Here is a 16,181-nt window from a genome sequence, read left to right as displayed (position 1 = left end):
TGGCTGCTTCCACTCCACTTCTTAATAAGACCGTTTCTTACAACATATCTATGGATACGTCGTGGAGTTGCAGTCAGAGCGCGACATGATGCGATACACGATATTTTTACTTTGGCTCACATGGGGTAAGTTCAGTGACAATAATTGTCACAACGAAACAAAAACTTTACTATTATTCTTCCATTGTTATAGGCTGGATACAGAGAAACAATACAGGATTTCTAAAGTTGGACAATGCAATTGCGCCTGATGATGCTTACATTTGTGCTGCTAAATTGTGCATGAGAAGAAAAAAAAATTAAGCAATTTTATGGCATTGTGCCTGTTCAAGCTATTTGCCCTACATTAAATTGTAAATGTACACGATTCTTTTGGATGTTCCCTTCAGTCTCGCTCGTACGAAGCTCACAGATGCTGTCACATGTTGAGCGCTATGATGTAGTGAGACCCCAAAGACTGCACGGTAGAGACAAAAGGAGTCTGTCTCCAAACCAGGTATTTGACCCAATTAACATTATTGAATGAGACATCCAGTCTAGCCTTTCTGTTGTAGACCTGATCCAGTGGAGTCAGTTCTGCTGATTAGATAAAGACTACTACATACATTAGGCATATAGCCTATCGCTGCCAGAGCCATAATAAACGTATAGGCCTATAATAACAGATGAATAATCTGTAACTCTGCAATAAGTTATAATAACATTTTCGCAGATTTACCCTGATGTTATTGGATATGAATTGACAATTGAAGGAAGGAACCATAGAATTCTTCTTGAAAAAAATAGGTAAGATCAATATTAAACTAATAATTAAATTTGATAACCAGACCACTTCCAATCCAACATTGCCACATATTTGCAATTTAACTGAAGCAAGAGTAATGTCAATGAAACAGCACAGCAAAAAATATATAATTTTCATCTGTCACAGGGATCTCATAGGGAGAGATTACACTGAAACACATTATTCAGAAGATGGAATACGGGTTACAAGATCACCAAAAGAGGTGAGACTCCAGAAAGCTCCAATAAGATGTATTGCAGCAATATAATAATTACACTGTGAAATGTATTTTAATTAACATTATGACACTTATCCTATCTAGGATCACTGCTATTATCATGGTCATATTGAGGGCACAGAGGATTCATCGGTTAGTGTGGGGATTTGTTCTGGGATCAGGTAAGAATTCAGAGAACACATTTGTAAGCTTGAACTTTCCTATGGCATTTCTCTGGTGGCAGCACATTGCTGTTGTTGTATCCACGAAACTTAGAATGTTTGACAACTTGTGTTTAAAATGTATTCCTGGGTGCAGTTTTTATGGCTTTAGAGCTTTATTTCTTTCTGCCTGAGCTGTTGAAGCTTTTTTAGCATGCTTTTTGATTAAGCAAATTCATAAAATGTTTAAATCTACTAAAATAAACTAATACCAGAAGAGTCGCTGGAAAAAAACTCGCGTGGGCTGATGGTTTATGCCTTTTGATTGATTGATTGATTGAGGTATTTATTAGAAGTTTTGTAGAAAAGGTACAGTTTCATGACAGTACAGTGCACTGATACAATGTCAACTAAAAGGAAACTCAGGTAAGGCAAGGCTTATTTGTTATTTTCCATTGAGATCCTTAATATCCTTATATACCTCTGTAAACTATGCCTAAACGGTTAAACCTAACCTTATTCCTAACCTTAACCTCAGTAAAACGGTGCCAAAACCTAGCCCTATTCCTAGTGTTAACCTCAGAAAGATATGCGTAATCCTTAAGTTATTTCTAACCTTTTTCTCAGTAAAACAAATAGAAGAATAAAAATCTCGGCGAGTCCGGCGACTCTACTGGTTACCAAAGAAACAATCATAAAGTATTCATTAATGTGTCATCCATTGCGGCATTGTGTGTGTGTGTGTGTGTGTGTGTGTGTGTGTGTGTGTGTCTACAGTGGATTTGTGCGAGCCGAGCAGCAGGTTTACCTCATAGAGCCCCTGGGAGAGCGTGACGATGACGACCATGCAGTATATAGGCAGGAGCAGCTCAAAGTCAGCGGCCGCCCCAGCTGTGGCTCCTCTCCCAACAGCACCACCAGCACCGTCTATGACAACGACCAGGACATGGGCCCTAAGCTCTCTGGGCTGCACAAGTCTAGGTCCTGGGTAGGTGATCTCTGCTTTTATGCTTTGAGTAAAGCAGAGTGCCTCGCTGCGAGCTTGTAGATCTGCTATTTTTGAAAAATCTTGAAACGTTTTTCAAATCTTTGAATATATATATTTTTCAAAGCAAACTTTTGCAACTCAAATCTCTCAAAATATTCAAAGACTTGCACAAATGTTCACATTTTTTCTAAAATATCAGATCTACAAGCTCGCAGCGCGGCACTAGATCTTCTATTTTTAATAGTTAAAGCATAAAATAGTGATTAAAGTAATAATACGTTCCCGTCTTAATGTTTTAATAATGTATGGCGTTGCAAATCAGAGATTACTGCATTACAACATTTAGTTAAAAATTCTAGTTATTAAAAACACATGTGGCATTTTCTGGGTGGCTTATTCCACAGTCCACACATGCATAACAGGACCTTCTTCCTTTTTTGCACTTTGAGCATCGCTATCGGTTCCCTTTAATAAAGTTTTAATATACTGTATTTTATAGTTGTGATGTAGGCCTATTAAACAACTGTGCATTCCAATCTAGCACTATCTCTTTCCTGGGTTACACATGGCATGACTAACAGCATTTAATAAACATACCAGAGTGAAATAAAATAAAATACAACCTAACACAGACTATAATAATTAAATAAGATAAATGCAGCAATACATCTTGACAATCACAGTAACATAACAATAAAATACTGGACATGTCATCCAATATTCTACGTTCAGTGAAAGGGCTAGTTATAGTCATTGGCTGTTAGTCATTGGCTGTTCTTTAATGGAAGAAGACTAAATTATTTTAAGTAAAAGTATCAATACTTTATTGTGGAAATAGTCTGTTACAAGTAGAAGACCGGTATTCAAAATTCACCTGAGTGAAAGTACAAGAGGCCTATTGACATCAGAATATACTTACCAAAATTAAAAGTACTCATTATGCAGAAGTTTTCTTATGTATAAAATGTACAGATCTACAAGCTTACAACACGTCGCAAATGGCACTTTGTGTGAGCTTGTATATTGGCTATTTTCAAATTGCCAAACTATATACAGTCAGTGTATATAGGTAACTAAAGTTTTCAAATAATTTTAGTGGAATAAAAGTGCAATAGTGGAGTAGAAGTCAAATAATTGAAAATTGGAAATTCTGCAATTAAGTAAAAACCTGAATATAGTACATACAGTAAGTATAGTGCTTGAGTAAATGTACTTACATTATACTTGTAGTTACACCACTGGCTGTTTAAAGCCTAGGTTAAAAGCTATCTCTAAAAACGAGCATTGTGCATCTTGATGCCATGGCAGTGTTTGCAGGACATGATCCATTCCCACAACCCTTACTCACACTGAGATCAGCTACAGGAAGTGTGTTGGTCCCTTACCTAAAACACCCTGGCCAATGCTCCAATCATCCTAGACTCTCTCCTGGCTCCCAAACTCCCAAGCTGTGTGGAATAAAGTCAATAAACTCCCCCTCACAGCCAGGATTGCAGACTCACTCCACACATTTTCCACCGCAACCCGAAAACTCATTACTTCAGATGCCACCTCATCCCCTATAGCGGTGGTTCTCAAAGTGGGGTCCAGGACCCCCAGGTGTCCTTGAGAGAGTTCCAGGGGGTCCCCAGCAAAAGTAGTTAATAATACAATCATTTAAACACTATGTGTTGGCTATTTAAAAATAGCAGATGCACACTTTGTGCCACGCTTAAAAAAGAATATATATATACATATAAATCTTGTTTTATATAAATCCTGTTTGAGAACCACTGCCCTGTAGCAAATCTCTTTCCTTGTATCCCTTCTTGTCGCCTATTTAGATGGTAGAGTTATACTACGCAGATATGTTTGGTTGTTCACATATGTTTAACATTTAGATTTTATTTATATATTTTGCTTGACTACAATGCTGACATGTAACTGATATGTTGCTACTCAAAACAAAAGAGTGATGTGTGGCTAGTGTCTACTCAAAGGCAAAACAAGAGTGTTGCATGCCTACTCAAAGCATAAGTGTGATGCATGCCAACTCCAAGCCACAGAGTGTGATGTGTGCCTAGATAGTGGTCTGAGGGTATGTCATCTCTGTGTAGAAAACCGCTAGCAGGAAGAAAGTCTGTGATGTCATAATGACAGTTTAGCCAGCAGCCTTCTACCCAGAGACAGGAATTGTTCTCAGAACCCCTAGCGGGTCCTGCCATCGCGTCATGCATCCTTGTAAAACATGTTTTTTCCCACAACCTGTTTGCATGCCTGTTCATGCCATTTAGCTCTCATCTTGCCCTTGTAAGTTGCTTTGGATAAGTTGCTTTTCTACCTAACGCCTAAATTGTAATCGTGGGTTTGCTGAAAGCGAGCACACGTAAGTTATCTTCATTATTTAACTATCAAGTTCTCCTCAAAATGACGTAATCTATTAGTCAAGTTCTCCTCGACAATACAAAGGCAGGGCCCTTAGCCAATGAGGTGCAATTGTATTAAGACAATGCAGGCAGTAAGACGTTGAAATGTCAATGTAAATATCTGTATACTGTATTGTAATAAGACTTTTCCTTGTGTCTTCTTTTAGAATAGTAAACCTATCGCAGGGCCTCAGCGGTTTGTTGAGTTGTTCTTGGTGGTGGACAATGCAGAGGTAAATATCTGAACATAATTATTCAGAGCCTTCATTCGTCTGTGTCATTTAGGGATGATGTCATTCTACATTTGTCTTCTCTTCTCTCTCTCTTTTTTACCACCAGTATAAGCGCTATGGCATCGGGACCAAAGCTCGGATGCTGGGAGTTGTGAATCACATTGACAAGGTAGCTTTTCAATTTAGTTTCTGCAGTGTCTGGCTATGTGCCAGCAGTGCTCTTAGCTAACTGCTTCTAACGTCTTCATTGAATTGCGTTCAATATCTCCTCCCTGGCCGAAGCTGTACCGAGCCCTGAACATTCGCATCATGCTGGTGGGCCTGGAGATCTGGACGGACCGCAACTACTTTGATGTGGACTTTGATTCAGAAACGACTCTGGACAGATTTCTCCTGTGGCGCCAGACTGATCTTCTGAAGAGGACGAAACACGACAATGCCCAATTTGTGACGTGAGTTGTAGATTCAGCAATATTGCCATACAGGTTTGGCCACACACTGTGACCTAATATTCATTTTTTCCCTTCAACAGTGGCATCGATTTTATTGGCGATACTGTTGGATTGGCAAATAAGTTTGCCATGTGCACTGAGAATTCAGGAGGAATCAATCAGGTATAATAAACATTTACCCAGTGCTTTATATTGCCATTTATGGTCTGCTTCTTTGAAGTAACTGGTCTTGAATCTCTCCTCTCAGGATCACCACAAGAACCCTATTGGCCTTGCTTCCACCATTGCTCATGAGATGGGACATAATTTTGGCTTGTCCCATGATTCTCCAAACTGTCTGTGCGGTTCAGCGTTTAGCAGTCAGGACTGTATCATGGCACATAAGCTCCGGTAAGGCAGTCACTGCAAAGCAGAAAATAGTTTTTCACACTTGGAATTATCATACAGATACTTAATTATTTAGATTCATTCTTAACCTGAGGACACGATTCTATAAATGTCTTCTAAATCCTAACAGTTTTCTGATAAACCTATGTCTCTTTATTAGTGGTTTTCAACCTTTTTTAATAACAAGGACCCTCAGAATTATATGTATTTGGCCGCTGACCCCCATCCCAAAATATTGTGTTCCAGGGACCCCCCAGAAGCAAAGATTAAGAAAAAAAAATTATATTCAAAGATTTGTACAATTTCTCATGATCTTTCAAAAATAGAAGATCTACAAGCTCATATATATCTGCTATTTTTGAATAGCCAAAGTATAAAATAATGGTTAAAGTGGTTAAAAGTGACACAGGTGATTTCCAGGTCTTAAAGGATTAAACTACATAATGAATGAATGAGTGAATGAGTCATATTCTTTTATTCAGTCCTGTCTTAACCTCATGAACCCTAGCCTCCCTATTCTGAGGCGAGCGTTCGGCGAAAATAAACAATCTAAAAGACCAAGAACAGAGCACGGGGGGACCCTGGTCTGGGGTTAAGTGGTTAAACGAAGGTTACATGAGTGGGTGATGTTTGGCCTTCTCTGCACAGCTGAAATGTCTTTACTGTTGTGTAACCTTTCAGGACAGGAAACCAGGCGTTCCCAGAGTTCTTCAGTGGCTGCAGCGAGGAGCAGCTGGCCGAATTCCTGGAGCGAGCTCAGCCCAGCTGTCTGCAGAAGCCCACCTCTGTGAGGACCATCGACGTGGGCCCCCGCTGTGGAAATGCCTTGCTGGATCCTGGAGAGGAGTGCGACTGTGGCACCACGGAGGTAAACCTTACAAGAAAAGCCTCACGTAATTACAGTGTTATTGTGAGCCTAAACATAACATGTTGCCAAGAGATTTTGTTTTGGTTGACTGGTAGAGGTAGAGGAGACAGTCCAGGTGAGCCTTGGGATTTTGTGTTAACCACAAATTATTGTTGTAATGCAACTATAAGAAGAATTATGAATATTTTTACCAGTGCTTGTGTGCACTCATTTCATTGGCTAATTCATTCATTCATTCACATGTATGTATGCTAATCTACAATCTCAAAACACGTTGCACGTGAGCTTGTAGATCTGCTGTTTTACAGGTGTGCCTTGAGATTGTAGCATAGGGTGATCTACAATTGGTATAAAAATGGTATTATGGGGTAGCATGCTGAAAATAGATAGCAGATCTGTGAGCTTGTAGATCTGCTATTTTCAGAGTACAACACCCCAGTGCAACCAAAAATATCTTGTCTTTTAGTTCTACTGGATCTCTTGTCCTCTAATTCCTCCCTAACATCTTAGTCTAGTTTTTTATTTGTTGATGAAACTTTCCATATATTTAGTCATAGTTTTAGTCATCATAGTTAAGTTTCTGTTTAGTTTATTTAGCCTTCGTCAGTAAAAAAAGCTAGTCGACGAACATTTTTAGTCATAGTTTCAATCGATGAAATCAACACTGCTCTGCAGTGCTGTCACTTGTGTGGAAGAGAGCTGAGCCTGAAGATTGTGTTTTATATGACTGTTTAACAAACATTGGGTTCGGAACATTGATGCAGAAGGATTGAATAGCGTTGATTTTTCGCTGTGTGATTTAATGTGGCTTTTATCGTGTGTTCAGGAATGTAAGAACCCTTGTTGTGATGCCTCGACCTGCCGCCTGGCTGAGGGAGCCCACTGTGCTCATGGAGAATGCTGTGACAACTGTCAGGTATACTGAAGCACTCCCGTTTCCCCTGCTTCACATTAATCAATAGCTGTTACTGTTAAACTCTGGTTTATGCTTGTCAAGTTATTTTAGCCAACTGACGCCCCAGGTACACCTAGGCTGGAAAATGTAGTCTTGGCATCATATGGGGATCCTATCCATAAAAGTAGCTTTAGTTCAATTACAAAAAATATATGATGCAGATATTATTTTGTGTAACAAATGCGGTTGCCAAGAGGTGGCTACAGTTCAGCACATACAGAGAGGAGGAACCCTGGCCAATTGTACAGACACACCCTGTGGGCTAATAATCGCTGGGTAGGAAACAGTGACAGGAGAGTGAAGGTTAGATTTGGGCAGATGTGTGGTTTTAGCAACCACAGTGCAATGGCACAGTGCAATAACAGGAAACAGGGTGTGATATCCTGGTGTTTCTATGAAACTACTTCCTTCCTCAAAGTTTCATGTTCAGGAGAGTAGTAATGAAACACCATACAAATTCACCAGCTAAATTTTGTCCCAAACTAACCGTTATTTTCACCAAACCACCTACTCTCCACAGTTGAAACAGACAGGCAGTGTTTGTAGAAAGTCCAGCAATGACTGTGACCTTCCCGAGTACTGCACAGGGGTGTCAGAACACTGTCCAGAAGACAGCTTTCAGATGAACGGGAAACCGTGCAATGACCGTGGCCAGGGCTTCTGCTACAACGGTCAATGTCCCACACTGGAGCAACACTGCTGGAGGCTGTTTGGAACAGGTAAGGGGCCTGTACTTTCAGGTTAACCACTTGAGCCCTAACATCCCCATTCTGGACAATGGACCAAAACAGCAGATCTACAGTACAAGCTCACACCGTGTCGCATTGTGGTGCATTGTGAGCTTGTAGATCTGATATGTTCGGCAAAGAGATTTGGTGTACAGGGAGAACACTTGGGTCTGTTTGACTAAGTATGGAGGGTCTATGGTTTGTATAATCCTTATGTAGCGGTCATTTGCTGTAATGTGATTTGCATGGTAGATAAATGGCCGTTGTGAGTGTGACTGTTGATGTGAGTTATCTTGTACCATCAGTAAGGTGGAGTGAGGAAATCAGTATGTGTAGTGTTTTTGCATCAAATGGGTTAACTGACTGTTTTCATTGGTCCATTATATATGAGAATATGTTTTATGGGAAACTGTCTGAAACACAATGTTTGTTGTTGCTGTATATTTCCTAACATACTGTTCTTACATAATGGATTGCGCAGAACACAATAAAAAAATACTTGTACAGCATGTGTAAAGAATTTCTCAACATCTAAAATAAGTGTTGAAATGTCACACAAACATTTCTCAAATATTCTGTCATCGTGCCATATATTCTGATGGGACACTTCTTTTTCTATAGGGGCTAAAGTTGGATCTGATGCTTGTTATTACTTGAACAAAGGAGGCCGAGATGGAGCACACTGTGGGAGAAGCAAATATGGCTACACCCCCTGCACCACACCGTACGTATCTACATATATGCATCGGGTCTGAAAATGACATGTCACTTTCTGGCCAGCACAGAAAATACAATGCGCATCACGTGTCAAACAAACTTGAGTAGAAAATTTTAATAAGCAAAAAGTATGCTTAAGATTAAACATGCTAACGTATGCCATTTATTTTCCTTTTTTGCAGGAATATAAAGTGTGGATCTGTGTTTTGTGAGGGAGGAGGAGATTCCATCACAGGGAAAAGGGCTGTGTTTAAGGGGGGCAGGGGGGACTGCCTTGTGGCAGTGGATGACGACAAAACTCGGAGCCTTGACATGGTTCCAAGTGGAACCAAGTGTGGAGTGAACAAGGTAACATTTACATCGTAAAGGAATTGTGAAATTTATGTAGCACTATTCATTTCTCGTATATTTTAACCATTTTCATGGCTTGTCATTATTGGTGAAGATTTTAAACCTTTGTACGCCAAAGTATGAAATAGGGCTTATGTGGTTAACATCCCAAGGGAAATGGCATCCTTTTGGGTAACTACTCACACTTATGTTTTGTTTCTAGGTTTGCATTGAGAACAAATGCGTTGGCACAGCGGTTTATGGTGAAAAGGATGAATGTGCCAAGAAATGCAACAATAAAGGAGTGAGTTGTGTGGTTACATCCTTTCAATTTGACATGACCAGAACCAAGTTGCATTGACTCAGACTGGCATTTCTACTTTTATCTTTAGGTATGTAATCATAAGGAGGAGTGTCACTGTCAACCTGGCTGGGCTCCACCTTACTGTAAAGTCCAGTATGCCGACTTACCTCAAGGTAAAACTTCCACCTACTATTCACTGGCAGGCAATTGCAACACATAATTCATAAAATTCCCATGCCCTCTGAAGATAAGCATGAATATACAGTATAACTGCATGATGAAATTTAGATAAACATCCACACTGAATAATATTGGCACTGACAGAAGAAATACCTGCATACTGAATCATGCTTTCAACAAGCTATTGTGGGAGGATGATTCATGGTACAAGTATTTCTTCCCTTTTCATTAGATGGGTTTACTGCTTACTTGAGATCTGAGATACAGTAAGATCTGTCTGTAGTCTGTACACTCACCCTCAGAGAGAATCCCATCTTAGCTTGAAAAGAATTGCTGGAATGGCAACATTTATGGCTCAGTTAAGTTAATCTTGTTGTACATTTTCCTGACAAAGCTACACCGGCATCTCTAGTAAATGCTTCATCAGACTGGTTGTCTTATTTTACTATGGGGGCAGACCTCCATTCAGAAACACCCCTTCTGAGGTTAGGTTTAGAGTTTAGGTTAGTGTAACCTTTTACTATTCTAGATTAGCTGGATTCTATGGTTCACTATAGTAGAAAAGTGCCTCTGGTCTCCCTGACGTGAAAGAAGTTGGAAAAGCTTTCACAATACTAGAATTACCTAAAGTGATTCATTGGAGCATATTATGCTTACAGTATGCATGTCTGATTTTTGCAGGCCAGAGTGGAGTGATAGCTGGAGTTTGTGCAGCAGTGGCCATCCTTTTGGTGCTTACTCTAGTGATTGCAGTAATCATGTGCTGCAAAAGGGAGAAGAGGGAAAACTACACCTCTAAAAGGTATTCTAATGAGGACTCTCTCACACACAAACACACACAATATTGAATATTCGGGGAGCCACGGACCCAAAATTTGAGAGGACATGTGATGTCATGACATATTTTTTTCCTATTAATTTGGTCAATAAGGTACACAGATTGCTCTGCCGGAAATATTGCGAAAAAAAGAAGAAAAAAAGTTACGGCCATTTGTATATTCACTGTCCTTTACTGACTTTACTATACAGGAAAAGAAAAATATATATAAAAATAAAAGAAATCTGATTTAAGTAGCATGTGAGGGGTCAAACTGGGGGTTCGTCATGAGTCTGAATCCATTGCAAGCCTTTGTTTTGCATGAAAAACATTCCTTGGGCTAAAAACGGCCCCACAAAACTGTGAAAAGTGATGACTCATCAAAAGAAAGTGACAACTCTTCACTTTTCACAGTTTTTGGGGCTGTTTTTAGCTCAAGGAATGTTTTTCATGCAAAGAAATGCTTGCAATGGATTCAGAATCCTGAAGAACCCCTAGTTTGACCCGTCACATGATACTTAAAGTAGATTTTATTTTGATATATATTTTTCTTTTCCTGTATAGTGAAGTCGATGGGACAGTGAATTTACAAATGGCCATAACTTTTTTTTGTTTCCGGCAGAGCAGGCCTCTCATTCTGTGTACCTTAATGACCAAATTAATAGAAGAAACTATAATAAAAAGGATGTCATGACGTCACAGGTTCAATCCTTTTCTTTGAGCTTTTGGGCTTGTGGCTCCCCGAATACAAGTTGGATCAGCGCCCACGTTTGTGGTCTATGCTCAACATTTGACTTCCCATAAAAGAGTCTTTTCTGTTCACCCAGGAAAGTCCACTCTGCCCCAGGGAAACTGAACCCGATGTTCCAAGAAGGAAGCACTAAGGGCAAACCTCAGATCAGTGCGCCAACTTTCATGGAGTCAACGGCGACACAAGTTTGCACTCCTCTGATGGTTACAGTTGTGCCTAGCAGAGCCGCTCCACAGGTAGAGTACAATAAGCTTCTTTGTGACGTCACAGTGCGGTGTAAGACTAGATGGATTTGCCATGGAAATTGTTGTTGGAATGACTTACATGGAGAGAAAAGCTGACAAACAGCCAAAAACATGATTTACATGACCGTTATTTAGTTTACCGATAACATCAGTAAGATCAGGTTCCTGAGAATAGCGGATGTCCTTACACAATACATTTCTTTCTCAGCCACCAAAGACGTTTACTCCAGAGTTGACTACTTCAAGTTCTCACACTGTGCCGGTGAGACAGATTTCTATAGTTGCATCATTCACACTTTGACAGTTTAACTTATTATCTATATGTCATCAAGTGGAATACATTAAAATGAAATATCTTGGTTTCTGTTTTCCTTTTCCTCTTACCACAGACAAAACCACAACCTCCATCCAAACCTTTGCCTCCTCTGTATAATAAGCAGGTGAGTCACCTTGGTGCCTAGAAAACATTCAGGAGTTAACTTGAGAAGTAGCTCACTTGTGTAGACAGTATCTACATTATTATAGTGCAGATGGATACATTGCAGCCTAACATGAGCACTGAGCAGCCTTCATCACCCGAATTGTGATTCCTAACATTCCATCCTTGGTTTTCATTATAAAAGGCATCCAAACCCAATCCACCCCCTGTACCTCCAGTGAAGCCCAGCCCTGCAGCCAATCCCCGCACTCCTCCTGTGCCCCCAGCAAAGCCAAAGGTTCCAAGACTCACATGAAACTCTCAAAAGGTACAGCATCTCATTTTGTCAGCATGTATGATACATAAGAAAATGTGTAGATGTGGCATTTGACCTTTGGTTTTGTGGTGACCCATATTTTAGAGCAGGGGTCTTCAACGTTTTCAGGCCAAGGACCCCTTAGTTGAGAGAGAGATGAAGCAGGGACCCCCTCAAACTCTTCATAGATTCCATATAGTTTCATTGTTTGACGGCACAATCATCAGGGTATTTTGGATTCATGTCAATTTGTGTTTTCAAATATTTAACCACTTGAACCGTCAATACTTAATAAACTTGACGTTCACTCTGTACTTAGTCTACTCTTTTTCTTCCTCTACACAAAACCTCTTGGGCGCGAGGCGTTGTGAGCTTGTAGATCGGCTATTTTTGGCTAAAGTTCTCAGAATATGGACGCTAGGGTTCAAGTGGTTAATATAAGAAAAGGAGAAAAAAAAAAATTCTATCACTCAAAGATTTGGAGGACCCCCTGTAGTAACTCTGAGGACCCCCTAGGGGTCCCGGACCCCTGTTTTAGAGATTTAAAACGTTAGTTTCTTTCTTTTTCTTTTGTGTGTGTGTGTGTGTGTGTGTGTGTGTGTGTGTGTGTGTGTGTGTGTGTGTGTGTGTGTGTGTGTGTGTGTGTGTGTTACAGCGGAACTCAGGGTGAGGCATGCCAGGGGGCTCAGAATGGTGATTCACTGGAGCCCAGGACTTTGGAAACAGTCTGTGTTTTGAAGAGGTCTCGGATGTCCAAGGCTTCAGTAAATGTTTGTAGACTGTCTTTGATGATACAAGATCCAGTGAGTCTTGGAAAACTATTTCCCCAACCACTATGGAAAAGTGGTGTGGGACAGAAAAGAAAACCCTTGCGGTGAACTGCTTGGTACATTTTTCTTTTCTTTTTTTTTTTTAAGTTATTGTCTGTAAAACATTGGGTCAACTCCCTTTGAAATGAGCATACCATTGTTTAACTTAACTTATCTTATTGCACTTTGGTGAGGGTGAGCAAAATGGCTCTCACATAAAATTGTGTCCTTTTGAATGTTTTATTTAATGTCTGCGCTAAAAACGTACAAAGCCACTTCTATGCCTTTGATGGCGTTCTTTTGACTTTTCTTGTTTTATGTTATACAGTACTTGAAAACTAATGAGAGGTACATACAGTTTGGGACAATTTGTATTACCGTTTCTGCACTGTACGGATGGCCTTTGTACAGTATCTTTGCTGTAATTCCTTTCAAAATGGATATACAATCCTTTAAAAAGGGATATTTCACTTTCAAAAACTATTCATTTCCCCCCCTTCCTATACTAACCCATTGGAACTTCAAACTCCATTTTAACCATGATAGATTCAATGAAAACACCCATCCTTTTTTCTGGTGACTCCTGACACCCTCCAAATACGTGAGCAGGCAGTGTTTTTTTGATAAACGTTTTCATTTATTTTTAATACTTTTTTAATTTACAAAGAAATAGTACAAATCACTTCTTTTATCGTAAAAACACGCCCTGCACACGTATTCGGGTGGTGTCAGGAGTCACCAGAAAAAAGGACGGGTGTTTTAATTGAATCTGGTTAAAATGGAGTTTGAAGTTACAATGGGTTTGTATGGGAAGGGGGTAAATGAATGTCAAATATCTAAATGCCGAATCAAGCAATTCAAAAACTGTCCTGGGTGTTCCCAAAAGCCTGATTAGATGATAACATATCCAAAAGTTTTTTTGAAAGTGAAATATCCCTTTAAGTTTCACAGAGTTCATTGTCATTTAGTCAGGAAGGGCCAGACTAGAGCCAAGGGGCCGGTGCTGTTTATTTTGATAACAAAAGCCATGAGGTTCATTCCTTCGAAGGAAATACAAGTCTGAGTAATGAGGATTCCTGAGAATACACCACAAACAATATCACCTGTGCAACAATAATCTGACTATTGACCAATAGTAGGCCTATACATGTTAATGATGCATAAATACGTTATATTTATAAGGAATACAATAGTTAACTGAATGTTTTGTAATTATCCTTGTGGAAGCAACTTGAATAGAAATTTGGTAAATAGTGTCGCACCTCTGAACAAAAAAGGCCGTCCTCACATGCACTTTCTTGAGGAAGTAATAATGAATTGTGCACATTGCAACAACTGATTACACAATTTGTTCATGTAATACCAAACTTCATCCAAGACATTCTTATCTGTTACCATTTCTAGGAGAGTATTATTTGTATTTTTTATCTTTTGTAATAAATTATGACTTGATTAATTTTGACTCCGAATTCCCATCTATTAATACCCGATTTATACTTGGATGCACACAGGTATTATATTGAGCTTGTAGATCTGTAGCCATTTTCTGTGTGTGACACCCGTGCACAAGTAAAACTCAAGCTTAAGTCTCAACAGGTCTTATGATTCACGTTACGTGCAGTAGCCCGGCAAGCATTCCCATGCAAACCTTTCAGCAAATTCAATATCTGCAAAGACCGCATTGATTACTACAAACATCACTTTTAGAGGCATTCATCCAGCAGCATTTCTACTACCCCGCCCAGTAAAGCAAGCAGAGATCAGCAAACAAATTAATCCAGATTTATGGCGCTCTGGCTCTCTTGTGAGTCAAGGAAATGGGCTGGCAGGCCGGCAGTGAGTCAGAACTCTGCTCAACTACACACTACTGACTCCCAACTTGAGCCCCTATCATTATCTTCTGCATCTGCTTAGGACTCATTAACATTGGTTAATCACTTATGTGTTTAAGCTTGAAACAGACCTTGTTTCAACTCATTGCTGAAAGACAGGAAGATCACATCCTATTCCATTTTGAGACAAAATTAAATGCTATCATATGGACTGCACTTAATCAGGAGGCCAAAGGACAAAAATCAACAAGAAAGCAGGCACCTTGACTTTGGTCAAACTTTTCCCAATTTGAGCTAAAATATAGATCAAACTTTCCAGACATAAATCCACAATTTGTCAGAAAATCTGATTTGTGTGAGGAAACAGTGTAGAATCAACTTCTATCAAGGGAGTTCAAGCTTCGTGGAATGCAGGCCCCAAGCAGGGGGGCTGGGATCTCACTGGGAAAGAGCTGGCTGATTCAGTCTGATTCACAAACCACACAGCTATTAAAACAAGCATGGTTTTAATCACATGGCTTGTTCTACAAGACAGCTTTGTCTCTGATTGTTCCACTCTTTGGACTTCACTGAACTTACAACTGTGGTGATACAGTTCAAAAAGGGGAGTTGTGAACAATGCCAGTGATCAAAATAATAGATGTCAACATACACAAACCAAGAACCTTCTTTTGCACCACGTTAGTTTCACTATAATCTTTTTTAGATCTAGAGTAGACAATAGTCGCACCACTGGTTTATACAGTACCGTATTTAACTTATTTTGGGCACTGATAATGAATGCTCCATAATACAGCCAATGCCAACTAGTACTGAATTTGCCCTGATTACCAAATGAGTGATATGTCATTCATTATGCAATACAGGCGGTTCCGCATATACAGTAACAGTACATAAACAACTTGATGCTTTCCTTCCTCTTTCTGGTTTATCATGACAACATGCTTGAAGATTTCATTGCACAATCCTTTTTTTTTTCTTCAGTTTTTCAGTTGAATTTCGGTTGTGACTGTACATGGATGTGTACTTCAGTTCACTGCTCCACCACAATACCTCTGATGAGAACCACACACACACACACACACACACACACACACACACACACACACACACACACACACACACACACACACACACACACACACACACACACACACACACACACACACACACACACACACACACACACACACACACACACACACACACACACACAAGTTACAAAGTGACATTGCTTTTCATGCACTCAGACACTCCCAACTTAAATAATTTCCTGACACCTGCT

General features: G+C 39.8%; 1 protein-coding gene across 1 annotated transcript; it reads left to right on the top strand.

The window, feature by feature from the left end:
• Window positions 1–67: 67 nt before the first annotated feature.
• adam8b (ADAM metallopeptidase domain 8b) lies at window positions 68–14,598 on the top strand. The gene is made up of 24 exons (XM_080746890.1): window positions 68–125; window positions 389–495; window positions 712–785; window positions 931–1,006; window positions 1,106–1,182; window positions 1,939–2,149; window positions 4,722–4,787; window positions 4,894–4,956; window positions 5,070–5,239; window positions 5,320–5,401; window positions 5,487–5,629; window positions 6,308–6,494; window positions 7,321–7,410; window positions 7,970–8,168; window positions 8,799–8,901; window positions 9,077–9,242; window positions 9,448–9,528; window positions 9,617–9,701; window positions 10,390–10,510; window positions 11,353–11,512; window positions 11,730–11,783; window positions 11,911–11,961; window positions 12,145–12,267; window positions 12,911–14,598. The coding sequence occupies exons 1-23, from the start codon at window positions 86–88 to the stop codon at window positions 12,253–12,255; spliced, it is 2,517 nt and encodes an 838-aa protein (XP_080603016.1). The 5' UTR covers window positions 68–85; the 3' UTR covers window positions 12,256–12,267; window positions 12,911–14,598.
• Window positions 14,599–16,181: the final 1,583 nt, after the last annotated feature.

This window comes from Nannobrachium achirus (assembly GCF_963921795.1).
Source record: "Nannobrachium achirus genome assembly, chromosome: 18".
NCBI classification, from domain to species: domain Eukaryota; kingdom Metazoa; phylum Chordata; class Actinopteri; order Myctophiformes; family Myctophidae; genus Nannobrachium; species Nannobrachium achirus.
This window is presented reverse-complemented; position numbering and strand designations above follow the sequence as displayed.